The sequence below is a fragment of the Lynx rufus genome, unplaced genomic scaffold (assembly GCF_022079265.1).
Source record: "Lynx rufus isolate CCGP_SWC_20201006 ecotype Redwood Valley unplaced genomic scaffold, mLynRuf1.p SCAF_17, whole genome shotgun sequence".
Taxonomy (NCBI): Eukaryota; Metazoa; Chordata; class Mammalia; order Carnivora; family Felidae; genus Lynx; species Lynx rufus.
In genome coordinates, this window is record NW_025814831.1 from 29896367 (window position 1) to 29914601 (window position 18235).

Consider the following 18235-nt stretch of genomic DNA (forward strand, 5'->3'; position numbering starts at 1 on the left):
TTTGATATCATGTTCTACACATCTACATCCTATATTTGCTATATAATACTGGACATGTATACCTGATAATGTGCCTTACACTTTCTTGTAAATTAATCATTATGTTACTTTTTGCTAATGTCGGGAAGTGTTGACTACGTAGTCTTTCACATCAGAACTCCGCATTTCTTCTCATAGCTAACATTACCAAAAAAAAGGGGGGAAATCTATTTGAATAATTTTTTCAAGAAAAGGAAAAATGACCTAATTCATCCAAGAATGAAATTCCACATACTAGTTTTTCTAAAGTACATTTTTGTGAATAAAAGTCCCTTACTCAGAGGGAGTTTGGAAAAGGCATACAGACAAAAGAAGTCCCAGTGTCAAATATTTTAGCCATTAAAACACAAGTCAGCTGCAATTCTTCAGTGAGATAGTGTCTCAGAAAAGAAAAGAGACCTCTTTAATAATGTTTTTTTCAATGGGCATGTTTTTCTCATAGTCTAGTAAAGCACAACACTGATTTCCATCTCCACATTTCCAAAATAGATTTTGCAGCTAAGAGTCATTCCATATATGAGATATTTTTGTTCTCTCCTTTCCATTAAGTCTCCCTGCCCCCCCCTTTTTTTTACTGGGATAAATACCCATAAGAGATCAGTTGAAGTCACCACAATGATAGAATAAAATCCTCTGGAAACACTTGGAAACCTATATTCATATCTCAGCACCTAAAGGTAACTCAGCGACCATAAAACCCTACTTTGTCATTTTATTATTAATAAAAAATGGAAACAGGGATTAAGTGACTTGGATATAGTATTAGGAATGAGTCCTAATAAAGAAAAAGAAAGAAAACACAGATATATAATACTAGAGATAAGAAAGTGAGGAGACCCAATCACAGATTTAAGTTATGTGAACATTATATAGTTTATGGTGATAAATTTGAAATTTTAGATTACGAATGTTCTAGGAAGGGGGCGCTGGGTGTCTCAGTCGGTTAAGTGTCCAACTTCGGCTCAGGTCATGATCTCACAGTTTGTGGGTTGGAGCCCCACATCAGGCTCTCTACTGTCAGCACAGGGTCTGCGTCAGGTCTCTCCTCTTTTCTCTCTGCCCCTCCCTCCTCTTCTTTTAAAAAAAGAATGTTCTAGGAAAATATATATTACTAAAATTAATTAAAGTAGAAAATGAAAAGTTGAATAGGCCTGTAACCATGAAGGAAATAGTGTTTTTAAAACCCAAAACTGGGGCGCCTGGGTGGCGCTGTCGGTTAAGCGTCCGACTTCAGCCAGGTCACGATCTCGCGGTCCGTGAGTTCAAGCCCCGCGTCAGGCTCTGGGCTGATGGCTCGGAGCCTGGAGTCTGTTTCCGATTCTGTGTCTCCCTCTCTCTCTGCCCCTCCCCTGTTCATGCTCTGTCTCTCTCTGTCCCAAAAATAAATAAACGTTGAAAAAAAAAAATTTTAAACCCAAAACTATCTCCCCAAAAAGATTATAGATGGTTACACAGGTTGATTCTTTCAAAACCTCAAAGAATAATTCTTATGCTCTTTAACTATACCAGAGCATATGGGGGTTGGGGGAGGAAAGAATGGTTTCCAGATTTTTTTATGGCATTAACAGAATCCTGATATAACAAAGATAGCATAAAACAAAAAGAAAACCATAGACCAGTTCCACTTATAAATATAGATGAAAAAGTAGGCAGAAAAATAGAACAAGTGGGATCTAAAAGTATAATAAAGACCAAAGTAGGGTTTAACTTAAGAATCCACAAATAATTCAGTATTAGGAAATTTGATATAGTTCATCACATTGATGAACCTAAGAAAAGGACTTCATCATTGAATGGAAGCAAAGTTGAATGATACACACTTGGGGATTTCAGAACTTAGTACAAATCTATAGTAATCAAAACAATGTCATACTGACATAAGGATAGATGTATAAAACAATGTAATAGAATTGAGAGTACAGAAATAAACCTATACATCTGTGGCCAATTGATTTTTGAGAAGGGTACCAAGACCATTCAATGGGGAAAGAATGGTCTCTTCAACAAATGGTGATGGAACAACTTGATTTCCACATTGAAAAAAAAAAATGAAGCCAGACCTCTACCTTACACTATGTACAGAAAATTAACTTAAAAGTTAATATAAGAATATAAGAATAGGGGCACCTGGGCAGCTCAGTTGGTTAAGCGTCCAACTTCAGCTCAGGTAATGATCTCACTGTTCCTGAGTTCTAGTCCTGCATCGGGCTCTGTGCTGATAGCTCAGAGCCTGGAGCCTGCTTCGGATTCTGTGTCTCCCTCTCTCTCTGTCCCTCCCCCACTTGGTGCTGTCTGTCTGTCTGTCTCTCTCTCTCTTGCCCCCCCCCTCAAAAATAAATAAACATTAAAAAAATTTTTTTAAGGAATATAAGACTATTAAGTCTTATAAACCATAAAATTCGTAGAAGAAAACTTAGTGGTAAATTATCATGACCTTGGATCTGGCAATAGATTCTTAGAAAAGACATCAAAACCATGAGCAACAAAAGAAAAAATAGATAAACTAGACTTAATTAAAATGTAAAATTTTTGTGCACTAAGGAAGTTATCAAGAAGATTAAAAAACTGCAGAATGGGAGAAAATATTTGGGAATCACATGTTTGATAAGAGTCTAGTATTTAGAATATATAAAAGAACATGATTTAAAAATAGGCAAAGGATTGGAATAGAAATTTCTCCTAAGAAGATGTACGGATGGCCAACAAGTACATGAAAAGATACTCAACATCATTAGGTATTAGATTCTTATTGATATGAAATACTATTATGTATTGTTTTTAATGTAGTAGTTTAGAAATTCTCTAAAATTTGAAGCCCTTGTATACACTGAGTATCCATAATGGATTCAGTGATGTTGAGTTTGAGAAAACATTACCACTGTTTCTCATCTATAAAACCAAAGAGTGGAACTAAATGTGGATCTAGATAGAAAGTGTTTAGAAAATAAAATTTGTAGCCAAAATTTGTTGCACTTGACAATCTAAAATAGAATATGTAAAGATTTGTCTTGTTGGATTTCATATTATTCAGATTTGGCCTAAAGAGGTTAGACTCCTTCAGCTTAGAACTGTATATAATACATCATTTGATTCACTAAAAAGTGAGGATTTTTCCTATTTATATAATGTTCACTCAAAATTATAGCTGTTAAAATTCTTCAGACATTTAATTATTTTGGTCTTAGGTAATGATCGTTATGATTGATGCCTCAAGTTACTTGAAGTCAAATAGTTTCCTAAATTGATTGTAATACACTGGTTTTATGCACTTATGCAGTATTGGAAAGATTTGAGTAAAAATGAAAAATTCCATACGTATGAGCATTATAAGATGGTTCTTGGTCAGGCTGCTTGGGTTTGAGTATTCACTAGCTAAGTGACCTTGGGCAAGTTACTTAAACTCTATGCCTGTGTTTCCTGGGGTTCTTGTTGTTCTGCTCTCCCATACGTTCCCACTATTTCACCTCTATGCAGGGCCAAATGGTGGGAGATATACAAAGGGGGAAGAAAGCAGAAAGGGTGTTTGTCCCATCTTCCTGGAATCACAGTTTCACTAACCAGGAGGAAAGTTCCCCTCCCTCAGAAGTGTGGCTCTTGCAGGTTTCCATTGCTGCCATCAGCGCCACCACCACAGGATATTTTGGGGAGCTGGGATGTGAGACAACAAACAATTAAGAGAGATAAATAAAAGGGAGTATGATTCCTATACTCTCTCCTGATCTTAGAGCCACAGCTAGAGTGCCTTTCCCAGAGTTCTTTTTTATTTCCCTCAGAGTTCTTTCTTTGCCACAGCACTCACTTTTGGATTTCTGGCTGTGTTAAGTTCAAACTGGAAGCATCAAAAAAGAGAGGGAGGAAAAAAAGGAGGAGGAGAATGGGAGGTAAACTCCCTGCCAGTTCAGAAGTACCTTAGGGTGCCTGGATGGTTCAGTCGGCTAGGCATCTTGAGAGTCTGGCTCTTGATTACAGCTCAGGTCATGATCTCACAGTTTTGTGAGTTCAAGCGCTGCATCAGGCTCTGCGCTGACAGCACAGAGCCTGTGTGGAATTCTCTCTCTCCCTCTCTGCCCCTTCCCAGATCCATGCTTGCTCACTCATTCTCTCTCTCTCTCTCAAAATAAATAAATATTAAAAAATATATATCTAAGATCCTGGTATTCTTCTTGAATTTCTTTTCTACTCTTTACAAAAGAGACCTCAGATAGGTGCTCCATGCATTCTGTCCAGGTTTTATGGTTTCATTCAGCAGGTTGGACAGAGAAAAGTGGGTCTACTCAATGTTAACCCAGAACCAGACCATAAATTTCCTTTTAAAAGAGAGCACTTTCAGGGGCGCCAAGGGGGTTCCGTCGGTTGAGTGTCCAACTCTTGATTTTGGCTCAGATCGTGGTCCCAGGGTTGTAGGAGCTCATGAGGCTCTGTGCTGAGCATGGAGCCTGCTTAAGATTTCCTCCCTCCTCCCTCCCTCCCTCCCTCCCTCCCTCCCTCCCTCTCTCTCTCTCTCTCTCTCCCTCTCCCTCCCCTGCTTGCAAGGCTCGCACTCCCTCTCTCTCTCTCCCTCCCTCTCCCTCCCCTGCTTGCAAGGCTCGAACTCCCTCCTTCCCTCCATCTCTCTCTCTCTCTCTCTCTGTCACAAAATAAATAAATACATAAATAAGAGTACTTTTGTAATATTCCCACCATCCCTTCTGTTTTCTCTTACCTATTCCCATGCTAAGGTACAGTTTGAATTACATTACTGTAACCTTGCAAAAAAAAGCTTTATTAGCTCTCTATGGACTCTAGGATTAAAGAGAGACTCGGGGCCCATGGGTGGCTTAGTGGGTTAAGCATCCAGCTCTTGATTTTGGCTGGGGTTGTGATCTCACGGTTTGTGTGAGTTCGAGCCCCACATCTGTCGGGCTTTGCGTTGACAGTGCGGAGCCTGCTTAGGATTCTCTTTCCCTCTCTCTACGCCTCCCTCACTCACACACACACTCTCTTTATCTACAAATAAATAAACATTTGTAATAAATAAATAAATAAATAAATAAATAAATAAATAAATAAATAAAAAGACACATTCCAGCATTAAAGTTCCCCAGCTGTATATACCTCATGTTCTAGCCAAACAGGAATACTTGCAGATATATAGTTATGCTTTTCTACACCTATAACTTTTGTTAAATTCTCTTGGCCTGAAATAGTTTTCTAGCCTTTCAATTTTTGCCTCTTCAAATTCTACACATCTTATAAATATTTTTTTAAATGTTTATTCATTTTTGAGAGAGACACAGGGACAGAGACAGAGCGTGAGTGGGGGAGGGGCAGAGAGAGAGGGAAACACAGAATCCCAAGCAGGCTCCTGGCTCTGAGCTGTCAGCACAGATCCCAGCTCAGGGCTCAAACTGACAAACCCCTCTACACATCTTTTAAAGCTTAAATGTACTGCCCTCTTAAAATTTGTTTTTTAGTTCTCTGCCCTGCTCTTATATGCTTGCCATAAAAGGAATATGTGATCTCTTCATCCTTTGAGTAACTGTTCTTTTTATTTGTGCCTTTTTCAATATGTGTGTATACATATACATACATGTGTTTATATATGTATACATACACAGTTGATTTTAGGATTATTTTTTGTGTTCAGAGACACAGTAACTATGTCTAGCACAGGCTATTATATTCAGATCCAATAGATTTAGGTAACATTTAGTGCTTACCATGTACTTTTTCACTTCTCTATAACAGCTCTTTGAGACATTTATTCTAAATCTCATTTATATGAGGACACTGAGGGTTAGAAACATTATCTTAACTCTTCTATAGTAGTCGTTTCTTACGTGCAGAAATTTTGATATTCAATTTTCTACCAACTGATACTTACCATATAGTAGCTACTCAATAAGCATAGCAATAACCCTAACTTTTTTCTTCTTTTCTACAGTACCTCGGCCATGTAGAAGTTGATGAGTCAAGAGGAATGCACATCTGTGAAGATGCTGTAAAAAGATTGAAAGCTGTATGTATTTGATGGTTGCCAGGGTTGATCTATATGCTGAAATATTTTTTTTAAAGATTTTGCTCAATAAATTTTAATGATTCGCTATCCAATAACAGTATTTCTCTTAAGGCAAAAGATGTGGGCTCTCTAATAAAGAGCATCTCATGTTGTCATCCAAAGATGTCAATAATAAAGACCAATTTTGCCAATTTAGGCCAGACATTATCCAAAAGTTACTTTTGATTCAGAACCTAAATTAAACAAGTGGTATGAAACATTACAGATGAATAATGTTCTAAAACCAAGAGAAAACTATTAGAGTTAGTGTCTTAACTGTGATAACTGGGTTTTAATTACTGATTTTAAATTTACTACAATAAACAGCTTTCCAGGAAAAAGTAGAAGATAGAGTTACCTGTGATGATGGCTAGTGAGGTTTACAGTTGGGGGGAGGGCTTACTATTTTGGCTACTACTCCCCAGTTTCCTTCTATATACTCCTTTAACATAAACAGTGTATTTCCCCTGCCTTTTGCACAAACTTGAGCATACTTGAAATGGAGGGGCCTTTTCCAGGATACATAATGTTTTCTTTGCCTATTCTACCATAAAACAAATCCCAGGCACAGGCCTGTGTATTTAGTAAAAGGAGAGAATGGATTCAGAATTCATAAAGGTTTGCAGTAAAGTGTTAATATCATATTGTGGATAGATTTGAAGAATGTTTCATAAACTCTGACAATCCTCTTTGCAACCTTCCTTCTCTCCAATGTGTGGCCTTTTACCCTTTTGCTATGAAAGCATTAACCATTACTTTTGCATGCCCTGCCCTAGACAGCATTAAATACTTGTTGCTTTAGGTTTGCTGGTATGGTAGGCTGTCACAAGTCTGGCTACTAGTGAGTGCTTTTTTTTTTATCAATTTGCTTAATAATCAAAACTTTTCTACTTCTTGGTACATCTCATATGACCTCTCTTCTGTAATCCCTCAATATAAAAGATAGAATAATAAAGAAGCAACCAAGTTAGAGAGGTCTATTATATTTTGGAACAAATGTCTGTGAATCTGTTGTAGAAGGGAAAGGAGAAAAATAACTGATTATAGTATGCAAAAAACTAAAAATAAACCAATATGTAGACACATGTACATATACACACACATACATAACATTTACCTCAGATTTTGGTCATTTAAATTCTTAAATGATTGAAGCCCTTCCTAGTCTAATCATCATTAATGTTAAAGGGATTATATTCATCTATTATGATATGTGAAACTATAATTTATAGATTGGTCATGTCCACTTGAGTTTATTCTCCAGTTACATACAGCCTAAGTAATGTAATTTTCCAAGAAACATAAATTCAGTCTCTTCTTTAACAAAATAATTCTAAGTTCACTAGAAGAATAAGTTTAGCTTAGAAAATTTTTAAAGTAATGCAATGATTTGCCCTACTAGTCATTAAAGAATATTTTAAGCATCATAATACTAATGATCGAAAACAATAGACAAATCAGTGAATATATTACGTAGACCTGAAACAAACTACAAATAGTTATTAAATCTTATAACTTATATAACTTACACTTAGAAGGCTAGTCTTTTAATTCAGAGTGTGGCTTCATGTTCACTTTCTAAATAAGGGAAAACTAGGGATGGTTTCAGTTTGTACAGAATATATTAAGAAATGGTATTTAGTTTAATGAGTAGTGAATCCGCTTAAGTGGTTTTTTTGAGAGAGAGTGAGAGAGCTTGAGCAGGGGAGGGTCAGAGAGAGGGGGAGACACAGAATCTAAAGCAGGCTCCAGGCCTGGCTCGATCCCAGGAGACTGTGAGATCATGACCTGAATCGAAGTCGGATACTTAACTAACTGAGCCATCCAGGTGCTCCTTAAGTGTTTTTTTTAAGCCTACTTTTCATTAGAAACATCTCTTCATTATATACATAAGTTAATTGTGTAAAATACAAATGAATAAAAACAGTACATAAAATTTCTTGCAATCCCAGAGATGGCCATTATTCACCATCTAATTTTATTTTTGTTTTTATTTAAAGCTTATTTTTTTATTTGGAGAGAAAGAGAGAGAGCAAGAGAGCGCACACAAGTGGGGTAGGAACAGAGAGAGAGGGAGGGAGGGAGAATCACAAGCAGGCTCTGCGTTGCCAGTGCAGAGCCTGACACAGGGCTCGGACTGACAAACTGAACTATGAGATCATGACGTGAGCCAAAATCATCAGTTGGACGCTTAACCAACTGAGTCACCCAGGCGCCCCTTCACCAGCTAGTTTTAAAACTAATTTTTTTAGGAGCAACTGGCTGGCTCAGTCAGAAACACGTGACTCTTGATCTCAGTTGTGGGTTCAAGCCCCATGTTGAGTGTAGAAATTACTTAAATGTATAAAGTTAATAAAAAAAAAACTAATTTTTTTAATCAAATGAAATTTTTACCTTTTTTTTAACCATAAAAATTATAAACTATAAACATGATTATTTGAGGTATGGGACTATTTAGTTAATAAATTTAATGGGTTTTATTTTCATCAGAAATAGTAACCAAATTGCCATTTAAAAAATTATGCCTATGCCTGGAACAGTGTTTGGTACATAGTAGCCACTCAAAAAATATTTCTAGACTGAGTATACAGAAAATAATTAGGCCCTCAATATGTGGTCAAATCAAATCTCCTAACAATTATCATTATCATATGTTACATTTAGTGTTTTAAAGTTTATGAAACCCTTTTATGTATCTCTAAAATATCCTGATTTCCCTATGGTCGTTTATGACTAATACAAAGTTTTATATATGTCAATTGCTTTTCTGGATATACTTAAACTTTCAGGGGAAATTGACCACTTCTGAACTTTTCATTCAAGAAGTTCTTTAAAGTTTTTCAAACTAATGCTATCCAAGAGACTTGGGGCAAATGTTGTGTATAATTTCAGATAGATAAACATGTATTTAAAAAATAAGATTGAATTTTTGGGTAATCGGGGTCAATTTCCTATTTATTATAGTCAATAAAACTCCCCCTTACAAATATTCTTTCTAATTCTATACTGAGAGGCTTGCAGTAAGTTGGAATTCTTCAGGATGTTGTTCTTCTCAGACCATATTAGTTCACAAATATTTATGATTTTTCTGTTCTTTTCATAGTTTTACTGTGCAGAAATTTCTGGTTGCCTCCTGCCCCTTATCAAACATTCATCAAACATCTGTAATCTGCTGTGCCAGATGGTTATATTGTACCAAAAGCTATGTCTCCTTCTTAGAGTTTCAAGTAAATGTAAAAGAAAATTAAAGAAGAAATATGTAACTAGTTTGAATGCCAGAGTTTTAAAATTTAAAGAATTATATAGCTCAAATATATCAGTTAAGTAGCAAAACAAACATCGTAAACTTATTACTTGGATGATAGTTGAACTAAAAATGTGACATTCTAGAGCTTCTTAAATTTATAAATAATTTAGGAAGTTGGATAATTTGCAAGTATGGTTTCTATTTTTCCTCAATGTAGTCTCTTATAATTTAGGATTACTTTAATATCAACTAGAAGTTATGTGCATAGTTAATATTCTCAAACAAAAAGATACTGTAACTAAACAAAATTGAATTTTCAAAATGCTTTTCAAGAGCATAAATATGTTTAAATTCTTTTTACTTTGTATGATAAAGTTAGTTAAAGGTATTTTTCTACTCGTTTATTTTGTGACATGAGTGCACAAATTAGCTCCATTGGGACTTAGATTGTATAGGATAAATAATAGAAACAACTATTGCCCATTTTCAGTGCCTTTAATGACATAGGCAGTTGCAGGATGAGTAGTAATGTCATTTATCAGTCTATTTTGTAAAAAGTGTATAGGGCCTTTGGTTATCTTGCTTGACACTAGTTCAATACACTCTTCCTTTTAAAGGTCTTTTCTTCCCGTTGTCTCTGAATGTCTCTCCTTCTCTGTCTGGGTTTTAGACTAGTTTCATTATACTGACAGTTTCTAATATGTTGTTTTTTTATTCACTATTTGATATATTTGCTTTAATATATGTTCTTGTTTTAGCAGGTAAAAGAATCATAACTTGTTTTAAAAAAAACACTAATATTCTCTGATAGCTATCTTTTAATGCATTTGCACGTCAACTTTTTTTGTTAACATCTGAAGTCTTTTATGAAGAGGGCAAACTACATGTTTAACAAGAGCTTTCCTGGGAGCTAAATTAAATATTAACAGATCTCCTTCCCTCTCCTCCCTAGCCCTCAAGAATGGTGAATCTTTTAACTTGGGCTGCATCTTTAAAAGCTGATGGTTACTCACAGTCTAACAAAACTAGGGTCACCAAACTTGGCAGTAGAAATAAACTTACTCTTATTACAATAACTACCTCAATTACTTCATTGTTTTTCCAGCTTAAGTTCAAAACATTTTTTGGAAATATTTGATGCTGTTTGTGATTTTCAAAACTTAGGTAGAAAACAAACTATTCAGTGTTTGAGAGTAGTGAATGAGTTTATAAATTGTTTGAGAGAGCAAAATTTCAGTACATTTGTCTTTTTCTAGATACTTATCCAACATTAAACGCTGATTTTAAAAACGAAAAGCTTAAAGTATAGTTCAACCAGAGTTAGGAAATGTAAAGTTAAGACAGCTTGGGTTAGAACCCATCTTTGCATTCAAGTTCTGATTTTAAATGGTAGCCAGCTTTCAAAGTTGTACATGCTTAAAGATTGGTACTGGGACCATAGTTAGCTCTCTCTTATCTACATAGTTTCAGAGCTATGCAAGTTTCTTTATTCTAAAACAGTAGCATTTTAAAAGAAAACAAAACCCTATTTTTAAAATTTCTTTTGTGGTTCTTGTTTGGTTCTCAGATATATTTGTTTTTTCAGCTGCAATGAAAACATTAGCTTTGTGTTCTTTATAGCTGATTTATTCTCTTTTTGGAATAGAACATATCTATTATTTCCCCCATGATTGTTGTGGAATTGATCAGCCCAGATATAACATACAAATTGATCCTAATGCATAAGTAAGGATTCTCTAAGTAACCTCTTGAACTCAGTAAGAAAAAGTTTGACAAGGATTCTTGCTACATACTCATAATTTAATTTTATGTGTTGCATTTTTTATGTGGTTATTCAAATGTGGACTGTTTTTTTAATTCATGACTTCCACATAGTTGACCACTGATGTTTACACTGAAAAAAATGTATATGGAAATTGAAAAATGTATTTACTACTCACTATTAGGAAATTTAAAATGCAAATCTTGCCAAACCAATATGTGTTCATCTTTTTCTCTGCTGCCAAATTTGGATAATCTCTGTTTCAAAAGTAAATACAGAATACTAAACTAACTAGTTGCTCTGCATGGATACACAGGTTCTGATTTCTTCTCACTCCTTTCATGGATTCTTAGGCCATATAGTATGTTTCCCTGCATTTTCATGCACCCTTCCTTTTTCCCTGTCACTCCTGGTATGGATAACTCTTTAAAACTCTCACTCCCTCCCCTTCTCCTACTTTGCCCTTTACCCAACTTCTGTATGTGCTTATTGGTGTGAAACCCTGGGACATTTAGCCCATACAATAATAGCGCTCGACTTGTCCCCCTGTTCCTCCAGGAAAGGAAGTTCTTCAAAGGCTTCTTTGGAAAAGTAAGTTTGATGCCACATTCGTGCTTGCTTTATAAGGAGTTACACCCCTAGTATAGCACTGACATTGGTTTCTTCATAATACAGGAATTGATTTGACTATAGAGGGAAATTAATAAATTGGAAACTTGCTATCTATGATGTTAACTGTGTGTTGATACTAAAATCCAATAATTAAAGCAGATAAGTTAAAAGAGGATTATTTCCTCAAAGCTAGGTATTAAATTTAATTTGATCTTACAAAGCTGTTCATACTAGCATATTAGCTGGGTTTTTAGCAAGTGGGTTTTACTTAGTGCTCAATGTTGAGGGAGAAATGGGAAGAAACACTAAGTTCAAGTGGAAATTGAATGTACACATTTTACATTCAGTGCTAATACTTTTTTTTTTTTCAGTCTAAATCAAATTTCAGGTAAAGTGAGTGAAAGTACATAAACCTACATTTGGAGATTCTGTGATTTTTTTTTTTTAAAACCTGGGCTGCTAATCTAAGAAAAATTATCTTAATTAGCAGTCTACCAAATATCTATCATTATGTGTGATATTCTTTCTGTACATGCTTTTCAAGTAATGATTATTTAATGTTCAGAGTTTCTTAAAATTAAGAATATATATACAAATAGCTAAATACATTTCTAACATTTTTGTGTCAAAGCTTATCATTGTTTAGTTTTGAGTAAGTGCTGCAAAATAATTCAGACTGAGACAGCATAAGAAAACACTACTGTCATTGGATAACTGACTATAAATTATAAAAAGTTAATGTGAATATAAAAATCCCATCACAATTTTTTTTTTTACAAGGTGGTTTTGTTACCTTGGAAATTTGTTTTAAAGAACAAATAGTTTCCATTTCTTAAGTAAATATTTTAGTTGTAACTTGTTTTTACATGTTCATGTAGGTCACCTTTATACTGTAAATTTGTCTATAAACAAATTTGAAGAGCTTGAATGGCTTGATTCAGTTTACTGCTGTGAATCTGAAATAGAAAGTCATATAATTTACCCACATACGTCACAATAAAATTTCTTAGTAGACATCTTGAGTTTGAGTTAAATTAACAAGTCTAGGGGCGCCTGGGTGGCGCAGTCGGTTAAGCGTCCGACTTCAGCCAGGTCACGATCTCGCGGTCCGTGAGTTCGAGCCCCGCGTCGGGCTCTGGGCTGATGGCTCAGAGCCTGGAGCCTGCTTCCGATTCTGTGTCTCCCTCTCTCTCTGCGCCTCCCCCGTTCATGCTCTGTCTCTCTCTGTCCCAAAAATAAATAAACGTTGAAAAAAAAATTAAAAAAAAATAAAATAAATTAACAAGTCTATATCTAGAAAGAACTAATCCTATAGATATCTGCATCATTACAGTTAACCCTGAACAATGCCAGGGATCAGGGCCTTCATCCCTCTCCGCAGTGGAAAATCCCTGTATGATATTTGACTCTCCATGAACTTAACTACAGTAGCCTATTGTTGACCTTACCAATAACATAAACAGTCCATCAACACATATATATTTTTTTAATGTTTATTTTTGTGAGAGAGAGACAGAGCACAAGTGGGGGAGGGGCAGAGAGAGAAGCAGACAGAAGATCTGAACATGCTCTGCACTGAGAGCAGAGAGCCCCTAAGTGGAGCTCAAACTCAGGAGCCATGAGATCATGACCTGAGCCAAAGTCGGATGCTTAACCAACTGCGCCACCCAGGCGCCCCATCAACACATATTTTGTATGTTATATGTATTATATACTGTATTCTTATGATAAAGTAAGCGAGAGGAAGGAAAATGTTAATTAAGAAAATCTTGTGGTACCTGGGTAGTTCGGTGGATTAAGCGACTGACTTCAGCTTAGGTCATGACCTCACAGTTCATGAGTTCTAGCCCCACATTGGGCTCTCTGCTCTTGGTGTGGAGCCTGCTTTGCCCGCTTCGGATCCTCTGTCTCCCTCTATCTGCCCTTCCTCCACTTGTGCGTGCTTACTCTTTCTCTCTCTCTCTCTCTCTCTCTCTCTCTCAAAAGTAAACATTAAAAAAATTTTTTTTAATCTTAAAAAATACATTTACAGTACTGTATTTATCAAATCTGTACATAAGTGGATTTACACAGTTCAGTATTCAAGGGTTAACTATATAAATAGGCATTATAATTGTTAAGGAAGTTTTTGTGGATATTTATTCTTTTCCAAATAGAATTTCTCAAAGCGATTTTACATCACCATAATTATTATACAATTTAAACTAGCTTCCAAGTGATCAGTTTTTAATATGTCTACTTTAGTAAAACAACCTTGGGGCACCTAGGTGGCTCAGTTGGTTAAGCATCTTGATTTTGGCTCGGGTCATGAGCTCATGGTTTGTGGTTTGAGCCCTGCTTGGGTTTCTCTCTTTCTCAAATAAATAAAAAAAAAAATAATAACCTTGTATAGACCTTGCATAGAAGGCTAGGTTATAGAAAATATTGATTTGGTTTATAGAAAAAACTTGTTAAAAGGTTATACAACATGCTGTTAGGGAACAAAGGTAGCTTTCAACTCAAAATCATCCCAAAGTGGCAATATTCATTGCTATATAGAATGGAGTCAGGGTGCACTTACAGTGTAGCTGAACTAGGTCACACTGTTGCATTTTGCAACATGATTATATGGCATGAGAAAGAAAATTAAGAATCATCTCAATCCTTAAAATAACCCTGAAATTATTATTCTCCCTATTTTACAGTGAGGAAACTAAAGTTTATAGAGGTAGGTGTCCTGCCCAAATTCACAGATCTGATAAGTGGTAGAAGCTAGAATTTTGGACCCAGATAATTTGACTCCAAAGCCCACATTCTTAGTCACTATGCTATACAGTCACTCTGTTTTCTTATTATTTACAACCAAAGTTTTAAAGATTGAAGCTTGGGGTGCCTGGTTGGCTCAGTTGCTGAGTGTGTGGCTCTTAATCTCAGGGTTGTGGGTTAAAGCCCCGCATTGGGTATATAGATTACTGAAAAATAAAATCTTTAAAATAAAATAAAAAGATTTAACCTTAAAAGGTGCTAATAAATAGCTTCCTATAAACTTATTTCACTTTATGTTTTTTTGTTTATTTATTTATTTTGAGAGAGCGTGTAAGCAGGTGAGGGGCATAAGGAGAAGGAGAGAGAGAACCCAATCAGCCTCTGCACTGTCAGTGCAGAACCTGATGTGGGGCTAGAACCCACAAATGAGATCATGATCTGAGCCAAAATCAAGAGCCAGACTCTTACCTGACTGAGCCACCCAGCCACCCCTCAACTCACTTTTTTTATTAAGGCTTTAAAGAGTTTTTTTCAGCGGTTCAAACCAACATTTTATTTATTTGGAGATGTTTATTTATTTTTAATTTGTTTTAATATTTATTTTGAGAGAGAGAGCGTGAGTGGGGAAGAGGCAGAGAGAGTCCTAAGCAGGCTCTGCACTGGCAGCACAGAGTCCAGCTCGGGTCTTGATCTCACAAATCATGAGATCATGACCTGAGCTGAAACCAAGAGTTGGACGCTTAACTGACTGAGCCACACAGGAGCCCCTTATTTGGAGATATTTAAATCATACTAGTGAGTTTTACTCTCACAGAATTTCCTTAAAAGACGCTCAGCAGATGGGCAGTAGGTGTTGTATAGAAGTGTGGAATCACTAAATTGTACATCTGAAGCTAATATTATACTATATGTTAACTAACTGGAATTTAAATAAAAACTTTTTTAAAAAGGAAAAAAGATACTAAACAATCTACTAGCATCTGTGAACCATTGTGACTGTCAGAATTCTTTTGTTATTGAAGGGAGAATTCTTTTTATGGCAGGACAATTTTATTCTAATGTATAACTTTTTATGTTATAGTAAGTCATTTAAAAAATTATAAAAACCAACGGGGAAGAAGCATTACCCATAATCTCAGCAGAAATGTGCTTTTAAATGAAAAACTTTAATTTGGAGCCTTTTAAATCTTTCAAATTGCCATTACTCAACCCACTTGCACACTAATCTACAAGAAATTGCCTGGCGGAAGAGACTTGGTTTGTCAAGTTTGCCAGGTCAATTGTGACTTAATGAAAGCTGAAAATGAAGAATCTCATCGAACAGTATATGATAGGTAGGTTTTTTGTTTTGGGGGGTTGTTTTTGTTTTTGTTTTTTATTGCTTATTTACCTTTGAGAGAGATAGAGAGACACAGTATGAGCAAGGGAAGGGCAGAGAGAGAGGGAGACACAGAATTGTACGCAGGCTCCAGGCTCTGAGCTGTCAGCACAGAGCCCGACGCAGGGCCTGAACCCACAAAGTGTGAGATCATGACCTGAGCTGAAGTCGGACGCCTAACCGACTGAGCCACCCAGGCATCCTGGTAGGTTTTTGGGGTTTTTTTTTGTTTGTTTGTTTGTTTGTTTTTAATTAAAGTATAGTTCACATATATAGCATGTTAGTTTCAGGTGTATAGTGATTTTATAGTTAATTACATTTTGAAACACTATGATAAAGGTAGTTATCTTCTGTAACCATACAATGCTACTATAATATTACTAACTATTGAGTTTTTAATCCAGAACAGTTTCTCATAAATTTTGACACTTTCTTAGCCTTCGTGTCATGTATGGTTTAGTGGTCGAAGATAAAGAAAACAACAGTTAGGAAGAGGGGTGTCCACCAATCACATTTGCATAAAAGTAGGTAGATGAAAGGATTATTAGCCCTGAATCGGGATTTATAGATCATCGCCAGGAGGATTGCTTCCTCTTTTTCCTAAGTTGTTTCCTGAACCTGACCAATGGGTCACTTCCCTATTCCTGCATCACCAGTTAATGGAAGCAGTGTCTCCACAAGCTTTTGCAATAGGGAACAGATAAACCTGAGTCTGTTACTGTATTATTAGCTCATTGTAAGCTTATATGCCTCTTGGGTTTTTTTGTTTTGTTTTTTTGAGAAAGAACACAGGCACGTGTGGGAGAGGGGCAGAGAGGTAGACAGAGGGTCTGAAGCAGGCTCTGTGCGGACAGCAGAGAGTCCAATGTGGGACTTGAGGTCATTACCTGAGCCGAAGTCAGACGCTTAACCGACTGAACCACCAAGGCGCCCCAAGCTTACACACGTCTTTAGAAAGAAGGAAAAAAACCCCGAGAACCATTTTCCAAACTAGCTACATTAAATTGCTCACCATTGTTAGGAGAGCCAAGAATGTACTCAACTTTTTAGGATGTACTGCATACAGCTTCATTAGTGTATTTGGCCATACCAAATAAATACTTGATTAACCCAAGTGATTACATGGCACTTAACATTTGATTGAAAAGGATTTTATAATTTTAATATATTTGAGGAACCCTCTGAGCTAGGTAAACTATATTCCCATTTTATGAGGAACTGATTGAATACAGAGATATGAAATGTTCTTAGGCTATTGTATTAGAAAAATTCCAGTCAGTCTACCTCCTGTGAGTCTCTCTTCTATGAATTTCCTTTACTACTCACATAAAATATTCATTTCTGGTCCCCAAATATGTAGAGATTTTTTTTTCTCCCACACCAACCAATTTTTTGCAACCTCAGCTGGTTATTCCACACTTTAGCTCAGTTCTAACACTGTCTACCTGGAGATAGTGTCTGATCCCACACCTTAAGGGCTCAGTCCCACAAGACTTCCCCTACCCTACTTCCAATGCCAGTCACAAGTAGTAAGTCCCAACGTTACCTACAACTTCTGTCCAGTTTGGCTAAAAACTGGAGGTACAGCTCATAGAATTTAGGGATATACTTAATTATGTTTACTAGTTTATTAAAAGATACGATAAAAGAAACAGAAGAAGAGCTACACAGTGTGAGGTCTGGGAGGGTTCCGGGAGCTTCTGTCCCTGTGGAGATGGAGTGTGTCACTCTCCTAGTACGATGCGTTTGCCAACTTGGACGTTGTCTGAACCTTGTACTATTGGGGTTTTATGGAGGCTTCCTCACATAGGCGTGATCAATTATTAATGATTTCTAACCCCTTTCCTTCCCTGGAGGATGGATCTGAGGTGAGGCTGAACAAGCTTCTCATCATGGCTTGTTCTTTCTGCTGATCAGCCCTTATCTAGGAGCCTACCCAAAGTTGCCTCATCGAACAAAAGATGCTCCTTATCAGTGTCCTTATCTCTTAGGAATTTACAAGGGTTTTAGGAGTTCTGTGTCAGGGATGGAGTCACAGACCAAATATCAGAACAAGAGATGCTCACAGTGCTCTTATCACTTGGGAAATTAAGAAGTTACAAGGGTTGCAGTAGCTTTGTGCCCAGAACCAGGGGCAGAGACCAGTATATATTTTCCATTATCTCAAAGCAATTTGCTTATATTCATATAGAGCTTTATAGTTTGTGATATGCTTTGACCTAATTTCTTATTTACTGTTCACAACCACTCAGTGAATTAGGATAGTTCATGAAACTACGTTTTACAACCAAGCTCAAAGAAGTCACCCAGTTAGTAGTAAAGAGCAGTGCCTACCCTGAAACCAAGGTTTTCTGAAACTTGGTGCAGAGTTTTTCACCTACTCCATATTGATGTTCTCTCAGAAGTACGCTAGAT

The 18235-nt window shown here is 36.3% G+C and overlaps 1 protein-coding gene across 8 annotated transcripts in view; it reads left to right on the plus strand.

Annotated features, from left to right (window-relative positions):
- NUMB (NUMB endocytic adaptor protein) overlaps positions 1 to 18235 on the plus strand; it is a 197822-nt gene that overhangs the window by 147010 nt on the left and 32577 nt on the right. For all 8 annotated transcript variants that reach the window (XM_047079394.1, XM_047079392.1, XM_047079399.1 and 5 more), the window contains one exon: positions 5963 to 6037. In XM_047079394.1, the coding sequence (XP_046935350.1) occupies positions 5963 to 6037 (75 nt within the window). The remainder of the gene's footprint in view (positions 1 to 5962; positions 6038 to 18235) is intronic.